We start from the raw sequence: 13982 nt of genomic DNA on the forward strand, positions 1-13982 counted from the left end.
ATAATTTTAAATTCTAACAGTTTGATAATTTTTTTTTGTCATTAATCAATCGCTCTAACAGTTTATTTATTGAAATATTTTTTAAAATAAAATTCAGCATTTTTAAGCTCTTAAAAGTATTTTATAAAATATAGAAATTTATAAGATGTTTTAAATAAATTTAACCGAACATCCCTCTAAGTCATATTATTCTCCTGTACTATTTGATAATTATTACAATTATATCATATGTAAATAATAATAAACATGCATTAGAATAGGGTTAGGTTGTTCTAGTGAGTAGGGCTGGGCTCATACAGATTTTGTGGGCTGAAAATTTATGACTGACCTAACAAATGGTCCATTTCTTCAAATAAACTTAAACAATGTATGCTGCTACAAAACAGCAGAAATTTCTTCAACTCCCAATTTCCATCTAGCCTCTGTCTCTTAATTCTCGCAAGAAGAATTTCAAGAACTGTCTTTTACCATTATTAGTAGATCAGAGAAGAGAGAGAGTGGACGACAGAGCTGTCAGGGACCCCCCCATTGCACTTGATTACAAGAATTTTCTTTCACCATTTCTCCTTGCCTCAGAGTTTGAAACTGCCCTGTTTCTTTGCTGCTGATAGTTCCATGGGCTCTTCCTAGTTTCTGGGCTTCTCGTTTCTTCTCAAGGTATGCGTTTTTTCCTTAGATTCTTGTTCTTTATCTTGTCATTAGTTTCTTGGGCTATTCTTTTTTACTGTATTTGACTTCATTATGTGCGACTTTTCGCTTTAATGAGTGGTTGAGTGTTTGTCTTTGGTGGGATTAGATTATGAGTGCTTGAGTTGGATCATGTTGTCTTTGACTTTGTGCCAATCGAATATTGCTTCTGATGAACTGTTTTCTGTGATAGGTTTTTGGTACTTGTTGTATTTTGACTTCAATGCCTTGGGATTTTAATTCAGGAATTGGTGAAGTAGTGAGACTGTTGATTGAAACTTGCTTAGTTTCTCCATTTGCTTGTCTCCGGGATTTGATCTTTGCACTTGGCTGTTCCTAATTAATGTCATGTTTAGATTTTCGCAAGATTTGCTGTCATGGATTTATGGTATCTGTTTCTTAGTATTAGAGTGAAGAGAGAAGTTTTACAATGGATTGAGGGAGTGCTGAAGAGAAATTAAGTGTGTGTAATTCTCAGGGCTTCTCCAAAGTACACATAGGTGATGGATTACTCACTCTAATTACCAAAAGTTTTAAGTATTTTTTGCTTGGTTTGGTACTGATTTAGTTTTCAAGCGCCTCATTCTCTTAGTATGTTGAAAATAATTGTAAGCTTGGTATAAAGTCAGTGCAAGCTGTGGGATTTGGGGAACATATGAGACATGTTTACTTATATAAGGGACTATGTCAGGGTAACTAAACTGACAAGAATTGGGGTCTATTTTGGATGGATAAGTTTCCATGCAGAAGAGGAAAAATTGCTGCAAAATCAATAAGCTCAATTGAAGGTTACTTGTATAAAGGAGATGAGGGTGTAGTATCTTTGCCTTCTAAGAGAAAATTAATCTGCCTTCTTTTGTGTGGCAATTTGCAAAGGATTGCTTGTCCTCTTAGAATCTCCTTATGTTGATTGGTAAAATTTGTTTTACTATTGTTTGTCATCGTTGCAGTCCTTGTTTTGTGAGATTTAGACACCGTCACCCCATATCTTAGCTCAGTTTGTTTTTCTTCAAAGAACGTTGTTTTGTGTTAAATGGCAGGTTTCTGTTCCGATTGGCAAGAAGGAAAGGAGAGTAAGTGAAGAAAAAGTATAAAGTAAATCATTATGTACAGACAGTCCCCCAACAGGAATAGATCCAAAGGGATCAACACTAGGCACGTTCTGCAAATTTGTCTGTTGCTTGCTGTTTGCTTTTGGTTGATTTACCAAGTCAAACATTCCCATGACAAGAAAAAAGAATTTGATGAAAGTGATGCAAAAGCCTCAGTTCAAAGAGCGAGTAATAATGAATATATCAAACTTGGAAGAAAAGTTATCGAAACCCGAGTGGAGGGAAGGGCTTCAAAGAATGAGAAGCATGATGAACTGGAAGAAGAAGATGAAACCAATGACGTAGATGAAAATAAGCCTGATGAAGATGAGCCAGAAGATAAGAAAGTTGAAGGAAAGGAGAACGAAGGGACGGGAGGTGGAGATCAGCATGAAGAAGAGAAATCTGATGCAAATGTTGATAGAGAAGATGAGCGTGAAACAGTGAAATCAGATGCAAAAGTTGATAGAGAAGAGGATTTGGTGGACGAGAAGGAGAAGGAAGACGGTGGTGATGAGAATGAAGCACAAGAAATAGATCCTGAAGACGGTCATGGTCAAACGGAGAAGGAAAATTCCGAGGAGGACACTGATCATGATGGAGAAGATACAAATACCCATGAAGCACGCGAGGAACATTACAAAGCGGATGATGCTTCTAGTGCTGTCACTCATGATACCCAAATGGCAACTACTGAAAGTGAGAATGAACACGTGGAGAACTCAAATGAACACCCTGAAAATGTTTCACAAGAAGAGAATAACAGTGAAGAAACTAATGAAGCCGAGAACAGCAAAGATTTAGAGGAGGAAGGTGATGAAATGGCTAGAGATGATCAGTCAAATATAACAAGCAGGGAAACCAAGGTAGATACGCCGGACAACTCTGAGGATGATTCATCTCCAGATAACACAGGAACAGAAGGGTCCAATGATCAATTAGAGAATCAGGACCTGTCCTCACAAAATGTAACAGAGAGCGAGCCCGAGTTAGATCAAGCTCAGGGAAATCTTGTTGAGGGTACGTTCACAGAGTAATCTGACTTGCAAACTACCGCTTCAGAGCGGGCCAATAATTCTATCGTAAATGTGGATAGTACTCATTTTGCTTCTAACTCAACAGGTAATGCTGAAAACGAAGATGCAGAGTCAGAGCCCGAGGAGATCTCTGATTCATCTAATGATGATACAGAGTCTTCAGCATCCAAAAGTATCACTACATCAGAGGTTCTTGTGGAAGCTGGGAATAACACTGAATCATCATCAGAAAAGAATGACGAGACTGAGGATGAGAAAACAGATAGAAATGATGGTACAGATGAAGTCTCGGACTCTACCACTAATGAAAATCCTGAAGAAGTTCAACATGACAATATTGATATATCTGATACTTCCAACTCCTTGGAGGAGAAAGATGTTCGCACGGATCTCGAGACTCTTCCCGAGACACAAAGTGAAGGTACTGATAGTGAAGATGCTGCAGAAGAATGACAGGTATGGGGTAGAAAGGTGCCATTAGATCCATCAGTTTCCATGAATTGAAGTTTCAGCCTCGTTTTCCTCTCAGACATCAGGCTCTCGCAGTATCTCTTTTGGTGTGTGATGATATATTTACTATGTCTATGTGGGGTTTTCACTTCAAACTTTGCAGGTACATTCGAGGCAAGTTGAGGGTAGCTAGTTTCTCTTATACACTGTATAATCAATTATCTGGTTTGCATTATATTAGAATTCTGTTTCCTCGTATTCTTGTTCTTTTGTTTCTTCAACATTTTATACGCTATAGGATTGTGTATATCCTGCAGAAATTCAAACCGGATAGTGTATTTGCTCGGTATTATATGAACCGCCATATTTTTTGATTCATTGGAACTTTTATATGCCATTTGATTTTTTGGATTTTCAGTAACAAGACACACAGACCTGCGTGCCCTCTATTATGCAAAATCTCGGGGAAAAGTCTTGTGTCTATAAATAGCCTTCATATTTGACATGGTTGGCGGATCCTGAAGAGCATGATGAGAATGAGTTACAATATGGGTTGGCAGCGTTATTTTGTCATGCCATGTGCAGTAATTTTCTTAATTCCACATATACATTTATTTGAGAATAGTTGGTAGAATGAAAATTGTCCCAATATCAGTTCATATTTCATAGTTGAGTGTGTGCGTGTGTGTTTGAATTTCCCCTCATCGTAGGATATTGTTCAGTTCAGGTTGTAATATCCTGATCAGGAAGGGTTGAAGATTTCCAAGTTGAAGTCAAGAAAATGTAAAGTTAGGTAAATACTGAAGTCAGCCTTTGAAAATCGATTGAGAGAGAGAGAGAGAGAGAGAGTTGGCCAGTCAAATATTCCAACAGAAAGTTGGATTGGAGGCTTTGAAGCAATGCTCCCACCTGAAAGTCCTGACGAACAAACAAGATTCCAAAGAGTAGAGCAGTTGGGTACTTCTTTGAAACTTGAATTCGTACAAGAAGGAGTATAATATTAACCCAAAAGCGACAGTAATTGATAGACAGATCTAACAGCACCTGGTGCCTTGTGTACGCCAACCCATAACCTCATATTTTAGGACAGCACACAATGAAGACGATTCCACAAAAATGATTAAACATTTAAACTGAAAACTGTCAATAATGTACAAATAAATAAATAAATACATTTAAAGCAAAAAAAGAAAGAAATAGCTGTCGATGACTGTACACTCCAGGCAAGAAATCAAAAAACAAGTAAAAGCTGACGGGTGAGTCACTTGCAACTTGCAAATCCGAGAACCCAAAACCCATTTCCCACTTTAACCCGACCCGAAGGGCTATTCGAGATCCGGCTGTCTCAGTTCTTTCCTGAGCTTTTGAGAGAATGACCTACAAGCATCCATGCTGAGATCCATGGCAGCTGCCAACGCCACAAAAGCTGCAGCATCCTCGGTGCAGCTCACGTGCTGCACCCCCACTTCCACATCAGGTTTGCTGCACTTGCCATCACCCTCCACCGTGGACGACATCACAAATCCTCTGTACAAGAGGTGCGCCCAAGATCCTGACCCTGATGTCGATCCTAGGTCCGAACCGGAACCTGAACCTGAGCTGAGGTCAAAACTGCTATTAGGGCTTGTCATTGGGGTCGGCCCGGTGGTGATATCAATGCTGAATTTTCCACCAGTTTTCGTGCTAATGCTGGAATTGGCCAGAGGGATTGTGTCAATGCCACCATCAGGGATGAGATCAAAGCGGTAGCCAAGGTGGTCCCCATTGGAGCGCTCCCTCCATGCCTCCAGGCGGCCCCATGGCTTCCATGTGCCATGGCCAGGCCTAAGAATTAGCCACGCTCCTGGATTGGATCTGCTGACCCTATTGGTGCCTGGTGATGGAACAAACGGTGTCACCATTGATGCAGCAGCGACCGGGGATCCAGACAGGTCGTGGATGGTGATTGACCATCCCTTTCGCTCTTTTAAGGGCTGTTCATTATCGGCTGCCCCTGAACTAAAGCAACTAGTCGAGGTGCTTGGTTCTGATAGCGAGGATCTGTTCAATAGCAAACCAAATATCAGAGACCATTTACAAAAGAAACAACTAAAAGAATGTGCATGAGACAATTTCAACAAAGTTGTTTGAACGCTGCTAAGACAATTCAATGAAGTTGTCGATGATGACACAAATGAGCTCGCAAACAAATTCTACAACTTCGTGCTAGGCGCTTAACTTGTCTATCCGAGTTGTATTTCATAAATGATGTCTTCAAGATGAAATTGGATGGACATCTTTTCTGATTCCAACTTCAAATGAGACAACACTGAACTTTACCAAAACAACAACTATTGTTCTTTTTCAAGTAATCAACACAGAGATTAAGATTCTTTTCCTACTCAAGAAGATTTTCTTCATAATCAATGATCAAATATACACCTCAAAGCCACTGACCCGATCAAGCCCAGGCAGTTATCTACGATTAGCAGCTAATTGATTAAGTTCTACAGGCAAGATACTCCTAGTTATCTATCAGAATACCCCACAGACAGAAACCCCCAACTTTATGTAGCTTTGAGAAAAAAAACAAATTCAGAATTAAACATCTGATTGCCGAATAAAATCAATTCAATCATTTATTTGAATAAAGCAAACAAAAATATTCACCTGGATCTCAAAGTCCTCTCCCCGGAATTCCTGAAACTGAACTTGCAAGTGAAAACAGGCTGCTTCACATTCCCATTGACCTGGAAAACCTGCGGGCTGCACTCGGGCTCCCCGTCAAACCGGAAAACAAATCTCGGGTCGGGCTCAGCCCTCACATTCAAATGCAATTTTACATCCGATCCGCCAATCCAGACCCACCCATTCTGAATCGCACACGCCCTGCTATTCCCATTATTTTCCAAAATACTCTTCAAATCCAGCTGCACCACAACACAACCCAGAAGCTTCCCGCTCTTCCCAAACCCACAACCACTGTTCCCTCTACTACTCCGCCTGTGAATCTCAATCTTCAAAGAAGAAAACTTGCTCGATTTCTCCGCTAACCTCTCCAACTCCGCCCTGCCCATGGCGAAACAACCGTGGATCCTGCTGTCAACAGCATCGCTCTCCGACGCAAGAAACGGGACATCCGAAACCTGAGCAGGGAAGCCCTTGAGCTTGAATTTACAGTAGAAGGAAAGAGTAGAGAAACGGGTTTTGTCAGGAAACATCAGAGCCAAGTTCCCAATAACAATCCGCACGAAAGGACAGGGATCCATCTCGTGCGATGGACTCTAGGCAGCAAGAACAACAAAGGAGGAAGCTAAGAGAAACAATGTTGAAAAACGAATATATGTAAGTATGAATGGGGGAGGGGGTGGGGGTGCATGGACATGCGTGCGGGATGAGCTGTGGTGCACGTACGCTAAGTGCCAGCACAGGGGAATCCTATACATATCTGTCAATCACTGTTTAAACTAAGGCGGATTAATTTGTACGGGGATTTGTCATTTTCTGAATACTGCTTTCTCATTGGCTTTCTCGAATGTTTTCCAGTTGGCCAGCTGTGCTACACTCACTGGATATTTCCTTTTTTCTTTTTTTTGAATATGGGGGTTGGGGTGGGATGTGTGTTTGTATCATAGCTGTTAAGGAAGACAGCTGTGGAGGTTTGGAAGAGGACTAGGATTGGACGCTAGTCTTCACCAACTTGGACTTGGGTCCCCCTAACCATTTTTTTCTTTTTTGTATTTATACACTTTATTCCTCCAATTTTATTTTGTTTTTTCAAATCCCTCCTTAATAAATCTCCCTTTTATGCACCCAAAATATAAAAATTATTACAAGAATATATGAACGACTAAGTAAAATTAATACGAGAATCTAAATTATGAACACATCAAAATTTGTCGTGATTTTAATCCTGTAAAAACATCAACTAATAACATTTATAGTTAATGAATATTTATTTTTGACTATAATAATAATAATAATAATAATAATAATAAATGAGGGTGTGAGGAAGTGGATTGCGGCTGTGCGTGTGAGGTATTGACAGCCCATACCCACTGTACGCACTGCATTCGTTCAAATCATCATGATTATTAAGAAGACAGTGAAGCCAGCGGGTCTTCGGGGCTCCACTTTGCAACCCTCACACCCATTGGCAATGAGTTGGAGTAGGGGACCACTCCTCACTCCTCTCCTATCCCCACATACATGCTGCTTCAACCTAGCAAAGAGTGATGATACAAGGCAATGATGAAAAACGTTGTTTATGGGAGTAGTAGTGGTTGGTCCGGAGCAATGAGTTTCAAGTTAGGTAGGTAATAAACCTCACTATGATTCTACAATTTCTGCCCATCTCAAAATTAGGCATAACAATCAACACATGTTACTTATATTTGTTCACCCAAAATAGTGTACCATATATGAGAGATTCTAACAATGAGAAAAATGGGACAACTATAAATAAGTCACACCAATTCATGATATGACCTTTTATGGGCCAACAACACCCCTTGTTAAATACTCTCGCGCATTATGGCACAGTTCAAGAGACAATTTATCTATAATGTACGGATACTTTTAAAAAAATATCAGATCAAGTTGAGTTTCTAAATAATATAAAAAAATTGTTCTTTAATTAATTGTGACATGTTTCAAATATATTTAATTGATTAAAAGAGTATTTAAGTTTTTGGATACTTAACATTTAACTTGGTCGACATATAGGTGCATGGACCTTAATTATATGTGTAATTAATTAAGATATGCTACGTACAAATCGAACATAGGCTGATCGTCTTCAACCTGAACCTGATGATCTAGGTTTGGCACTTAACTTGACGACATTATGATTGTCTTTTCAATAGCATTCAAACATTAGTTGAATTTTGACACATCGATCATTACTAAGATCGCGTTTGGATTAATAAATTAACCGAATTAACATTATAAATATGTTGCATATAGACCAAACTACGTGTAACTTAATTCACTATCAACACGTGTAAACGTAAATTAATATTTTACCAAATTGTGTAAAAACTAAACACATTATTAACTTGTGAATAAGTTATCATTAAAAATTTTCCGTAGATATATACATAGATTCAGTAAACAAACTACGCGTGAACTTTGAATATTAATAAATGCAATACCTATATATATGTAACTTGGAAGTTGTTCCCATGCATATGTGCATGATCAATCGGACATGTCGTATCTTATATTATGTATTTTATAACGAAGTTGTGAGTTTTGTTTTGTTAGTAGGAGTAAGAAATTGAAAAAGTTTTCTTGCATGCTTTGCTTATTTTGGATGCAAACTTACATATATGTTACTTATTACGTCATCATATTATTTTAGAGTGTTCAACAAAATGTACATAGTTTTTATTTCTAGCTAGTAAGCATACATGCATGAGCAATTATGTTGTGAATATATATGCTAGCATAAAATCAAAAGTAGAGAATGTTAGTGGATGTTTTTCCAAGAGGATTTTAATTCTTTTATAAATTGTACATGCTAAAAGATATATGTTCATAGTAAGTCAATAAAATACTAAATTGGATATATATTTCTAATAGATCTATAAGATTATTCTTGAAACTTTCTTTTTTAATATTCAACGTCGATCACCCTAATTATAATCAATCGTACGTAGCATTTTATGTATTTGGTGTCATTAATTTGCATGATAAATTGCTGGGATCGATGAACTCACGAAGAAAGTTGGTTTATCGGTAAAAAATAATTCGATAGATTTTAATTAGAAAGTAAAATTTCCATATATAGTGTCTGTATAAACTTCATGTATTTAAAATATTATCACTACATATATTAATTATTTCTAAGAGGGATTGCATATATACAATCAGTAAGAAAAATTCATATATATTCCGTAGTATATATACTTTGTTCAACATTGACAAAGTAGTAACCCTTACAGACATATATATAACCAAATCATAGCATAAAACATTATAGATGAACACCAAATGTGAATGGACAAACATGAAAATTAAAGCTTAAAAACCACATATTCACAAACTAAATTCATCTTAACATGCATGTAGCTTATAATTAGGAAGATCGACGACCATGGTTGCCTTTGGATCCTTGAGACTTGTCTTGGTTGTTGCTTGCTTTTCCCCGACGACGACGCTCAAGCTCCAAATTGGGGTTACTTGTTCCAGGAACATATGGGACCATATCACTAGAATTCCCATAACTGTATGGGAATGTCATATTGGAACTGCCAGTTGAAGGAGGAGGAGGAGGAGGATACTGGACCGTAAATCCAAGGTTACCAACTGCTGGATCGAATGAAGAAGCAAATCCAGCGGTAGTAGTCACCAAATTGGGAAAGGTTGATGCATTAGGGCAATAATTTGCCCTAGGGTTTGTTGGAATTGCGATGTTTGAGGTACCGGACCCCCCATCAAATAAAGTAGTAGTTGAGGATCCACCGATTCTCAATGGTGCATTGCTTGTGTACATGTCTTCCCTATTACCATAAAGAGCAAATTGATCATTAGGCCCTTGAATACTGGGATTGAATGGGAAACCAGTACTAGGATCACTCTGGGTTGTCCACGGGAAACTCCCGGCAGTCCCTGCATCAGGAACGTATGAATTTGCCAAACTAGTAGCATTTTGGACTTTGTTTTCAAAATTTTGCTTGAAACTCATCAAAGACCTCCTCAGTTCCTCCAGCTGTTGGTAGTCGAGCTCATCAATGCGAGGTGGGCACCAGTTTTGGTTTTCATCAGCCTTCCTCATGTCCTTATGTTCTTGTTTACGCTTTCTCTCTAGCTCGAGTTGGCCCTCGACGTTGGTCAGCTCTTCGTTGGACAGACGCATATTTGCACGACTATGCGCCACAAGTAAATGGTCAGCATCACTTCTCGAATGGGGATTTTGGTTTAGAAACCTATTGGCAATTGTTTCCACGTCGGGGTTGCCAAAAGAATGTGCCTTCTCCCCTGGAGAGAACACAACGATGGCACTTTCAGCACCGCAAAGAGTGCTGAGTTCACTAGCCTTTTTAAATAGCCCAGAGCGACGCTTGGAAAATGTGACTTGAAGATTAGTCTCATTCTCGATTTTCACCATATCCACCTTTTGGCGGCCTTTTCCTTTTCTCTGGGAAGGGTTGTTTTCTTGTGGGTTGTTCTGGTCGGAGGAATTCATTTTCAAGAAGAAAAGTAAACCTAATATCAAGAAAGTCAAATGAAGGTGGTGATTCTAGCCATGCAAAGGACGAGCTACTTATAGAGCGAATACACGACGTGTGGGTATTTCCCTTTCTTTTTTCATTAAATCCATTTGGTGAGATGAGATAATTTCATGTTATCAGGTTAATACTACTCTCGATTTATCAATTAGTCCGCCAATTAATTACACCCCAAGGTATGGATACTACGAAAGTGATTCTTGTGCTAGTTAATTCAAAATTCAAACCATGATTATTTCATTTGTGGATTATGAAGAATCCATATGTTATGGAATAATAATGGTCTCATCTAATGAGAATTAAAACAATAAGCTGTAAATATAAGCAGAATGCATATTAGCTCTATTTTTATAATTGTAGTTTTCATTTTATCCCATAGAGAATCCATGGCTTTGTTAGGAAGAAATGAAGTAAAATAAAGTTTGGTTTCTTTCATTGAATATAAATTATTGTTCAACTTTCTTCAAATGTGCATGAAAATCATGGGCTCAAGATACGCCTAATTATACATCGATCTCAACATAAATACACCTAAAGACAAATTTCCTTATGTAAAACATAAAATTCCTATGTGATATTTATGCAAAATTGTGAAAAATTATGTGGGATTCTTAATAAATATTCGGATAGGGAGAAATACTAAATGGAAAATCAAAATTATGAGCATATATTATAATGTGGTCATAAATGTTTAATTCCTAGAACACATATGAGATATATTATTACATACTCATTCTTGATCTTGAAATTGCAATATACTACATGCATGTTGCTTAATTACTTAAAATTATATTTAGAAGAATATACATAACCTACACTGTTATCATTCTTAACTAATAAGCAATTTCGACCCTTTTCAGTATGTCCGCACTTCTTAACTATCAGTAGCAATCGACATAAGTGAATGCGGCTACTAGTTTTCATTTTAGTATTTCGGAACTTCTTTACTACATTTTAAGTTTTTCTTAAAGTAGCTAATTAAAGCTGCATTTTGCATTCCATTAATTGAAACTATCAAATAAGAGATTAGGGGTAGTGCACAATGCATGTATACCAACTAGTTTAAACAAAATAGTTTATGCGAACACATATTACATATATGGAGTTTAAATATTTATTTATCTATTTTTCATATAATTAATGAGATGATGATAATTGGTACGTATATATATGATCACCCAACAAAATATATTCTGTTTGTCGACATATATATTTAATTGTCACGTCGTACTATTTAATGGTAAGTATTGCTAACTTCAAATTAGGAAAATCATTGCATCACTGGCAAATTTTTCACATCGTTTTTCAAAGTAAATAAATAAATAATTGCATATATACATTTGCTGCTTTTCGTTTCTTTGGTTGGTAGTAAATATTGCCGTGAATATGCTTATAAGATCAATAATTTGTGCTTGCTCTTGTGCTGAAGCTTTTCTAGTCCATTCTCCATGACTTATTTTCAGAAATTTTCAAAGACGTACGCAGTAAAATGACCATATGACGTACTGTTAATTTCTCCCCCTGCAATTTGCATTAATTAATATTAGTATTAGAAATGACATAAATTACGGAACTCAAAATAGATTTTACCCCATATATATGTATTACTAATTGGACATCAGAATAAAAAGTAGCCAGCTCGAAAAAGTACTATATTCGTGTTTAATTAATCCTCCTCCTCTAGAACATGAAAAAAGTTGTATATATTTTAACTGGTTTACTTTGAGAAATTAAATTGTATATATATAATTCAAAATAAAATTAATTATGTAAAAAAATTAATATAATTTATTCTGCGAGCAGCCAAGGCGTTTATACATCGGATCATATATAACTTATGAAACACAAAATTCATCAATATTCGGCTCACAAAATATTACCAAATAAAATGAAAAATTATCGTCAAAGCAATATGAAATCTCATCATATATATATATATAATTAATATGAATGATTAATTCCTTGTAACTGCTTTAATAGAAAAATTAAAGAACAATAATATTCCACAATAATAAGCAGCTAGTGAGATACTAGTCAAGAAACATGCAATATCAGAAAAATCCATGGCAATATCCAAAGTTACTGTTGACAGCAACATTCACATGGCTGGAACTCACAATTCCATGACTAGGTTTACTCTCGTACTGATCGAATACGCCGCTAGCCCGGTTTGGCACAAACACCGAGGATGGATTCATCAGCTTATTTGCATGCTGAGTGACATTCTTCTTCAACTCTTCCATGGCATCCCTCAGTTGCTCGAGCTCGTCTAACCCTAATTTACTCACAGGGGCCTCCCACCAATAATGGCTCTCGTTCGTTTTCCTCATATTGTCTAAATTCTCACCCCTTTTCCTCTCCACTTCCACTTCATTAATAATTTGACCTAATTGCAGGTTCAACTCTCGAACACTAGCATTCCTCTGAGCCTCGACCAGATAGAACGGATCGTGGGAGTTGGGGCCCGTGCTTCGCGCCAAGAACCGATCAATTATAGACTCCACGTTGGGATGGCCGAAGGAGAAGACTTTTCCAGCTGGGGAGAAAACGATTATGGCAATCTCAACGCCACAAAGTGTGCAGAGTTCACTAGCCTTTTTGAAGAGCCCTGATCGCCGTTTTGAAAATGTGACCTGTAGGTGATTTTTTACCTCTATTTTCTCGATTTTAATCTTTTGACGGCCCATGCTCGGCTTTTTTGCCATGGCGATCGATCAATCTCTTTTGTCACTATTTTATGTAAAGAATTAAGGATGGATCGAGAAAAGGGTTTTGAATTGGTTTCAAGAATTGTATTGGGAGCATGGAGGAAAAGAAATGCCTATATATTTATAGGGGAGTTTGGAATTATTACACCATCAAAAGCTAGCTAGCAATTCATGTTTGTTTTGGCATTTCATATCTGATTTGGGAGTTTCAAAATCTTTTCCTAGTAAACGTATGGATTTTTGCCAGGTGAAAACCTAAGCATGTTTACTTGACATTATTGAAAGCTAATTAATAATTTTAAGCTAATGAGAGAGTTTAATCTAGAATTATATATATTAACTAATTTTACAAAGTCAACCCAGCTGTAATATTTAGTGTACAAGAAATATTAAACGTCTGTTTTAACATTTGATACCAATTATTATTAGCCAAATAAACAATATCTGTAAATCCATCATTTGATGCAGCAATAATTATTAGTAACATAACATCATATAATTAAATTATATTCATTAATCACTTTAATTTGTAACATACTTTTCTTTTACAGCATATGATGTGTTGGCGGAAACTAACCAATCGAGTGATGAACTGACTATTAATTATATGATTGTAATTAATTTGTGCAATCTGAATAATTAATTTACGGAATCATTTAATCAGAACATGATATACTAAGTCATGACAATAAGAACACAAATACCTTGAATTGTTGCGGTTACGTGTGGAAAAGCTCTCATGTTCGCATTCGAATTATCTATCTAAACATAAAATCATACGTAATTTTCTTGTAAGGA

The 13982-nt window shown here is 37.0% G+C and overlaps 2 protein-coding genes and 1 pseudogene across 2 annotated transcripts; 1 reads left to right on the forward strand and 2 right to left on the reverse strand.

Moving 5' to 3' along the window:
- Positions 1-388: 388 nt before the first annotated feature.
- Positions 389-3643, forward strand: LOC105169343 (uncharacterized). The gene is made up of 3 exons (XM_011089727.3): positions 389-657; positions 1728-2798; positions 2901-3643. Exons 2-3 carry the CDS (start codon positions 1793-1795, stop codon positions 3266-3268), a joined length of 1374 nt encoding a protein of 457 aa, XP_011088029.1. The 5' UTR covers positions 389-657; positions 1728-1792; the 3' UTR covers positions 3269-3643.
- Positions 3644-4371: 728 nt separating this feature from the next.
- On the reverse strand, positions 4372-6571 carry LOC105169457 (uncharacterized). Its single transcript, XM_088884010.1, has 2 exons — positions 5915-6571; positions 4372-5305 (listed from the first exon to the last, which is right to left on the reverse strand). Exons 1-2 carry the CDS (start codon positions 6511-6513, stop codon positions 4591-4593), a joined length of 1314 nt encoding a protein of 437 aa, XP_088740136.1. The 5' UTR covers positions 6514-6571; the 3' UTR covers positions 4372-4590.
- A 5956-nt stretch (positions 6572-12527) lies between these two features.
- LOC105169460 (agamous-like MADS-box protein AGL62 pseudogene) lies at positions 12528-13181 on the reverse strand (annotated as a pseudogene).
- Positions 13182-13982: the final 801 nt, after the last annotated feature.

This window comes from Sesamum indicum, linkage group LG8 (genome assembly GCF_026168435.1).
Source record: "Sesamum indicum cultivar Baizhima isolate 11 linkage group LG8, ASM2616843v1, whole genome shotgun sequence".
Lineage (NCBI taxonomy): Eukaryota > Viridiplantae > Streptophyta > Magnoliopsida > Lamiales > Pedaliaceae > Sesamum > Sesamum indicum.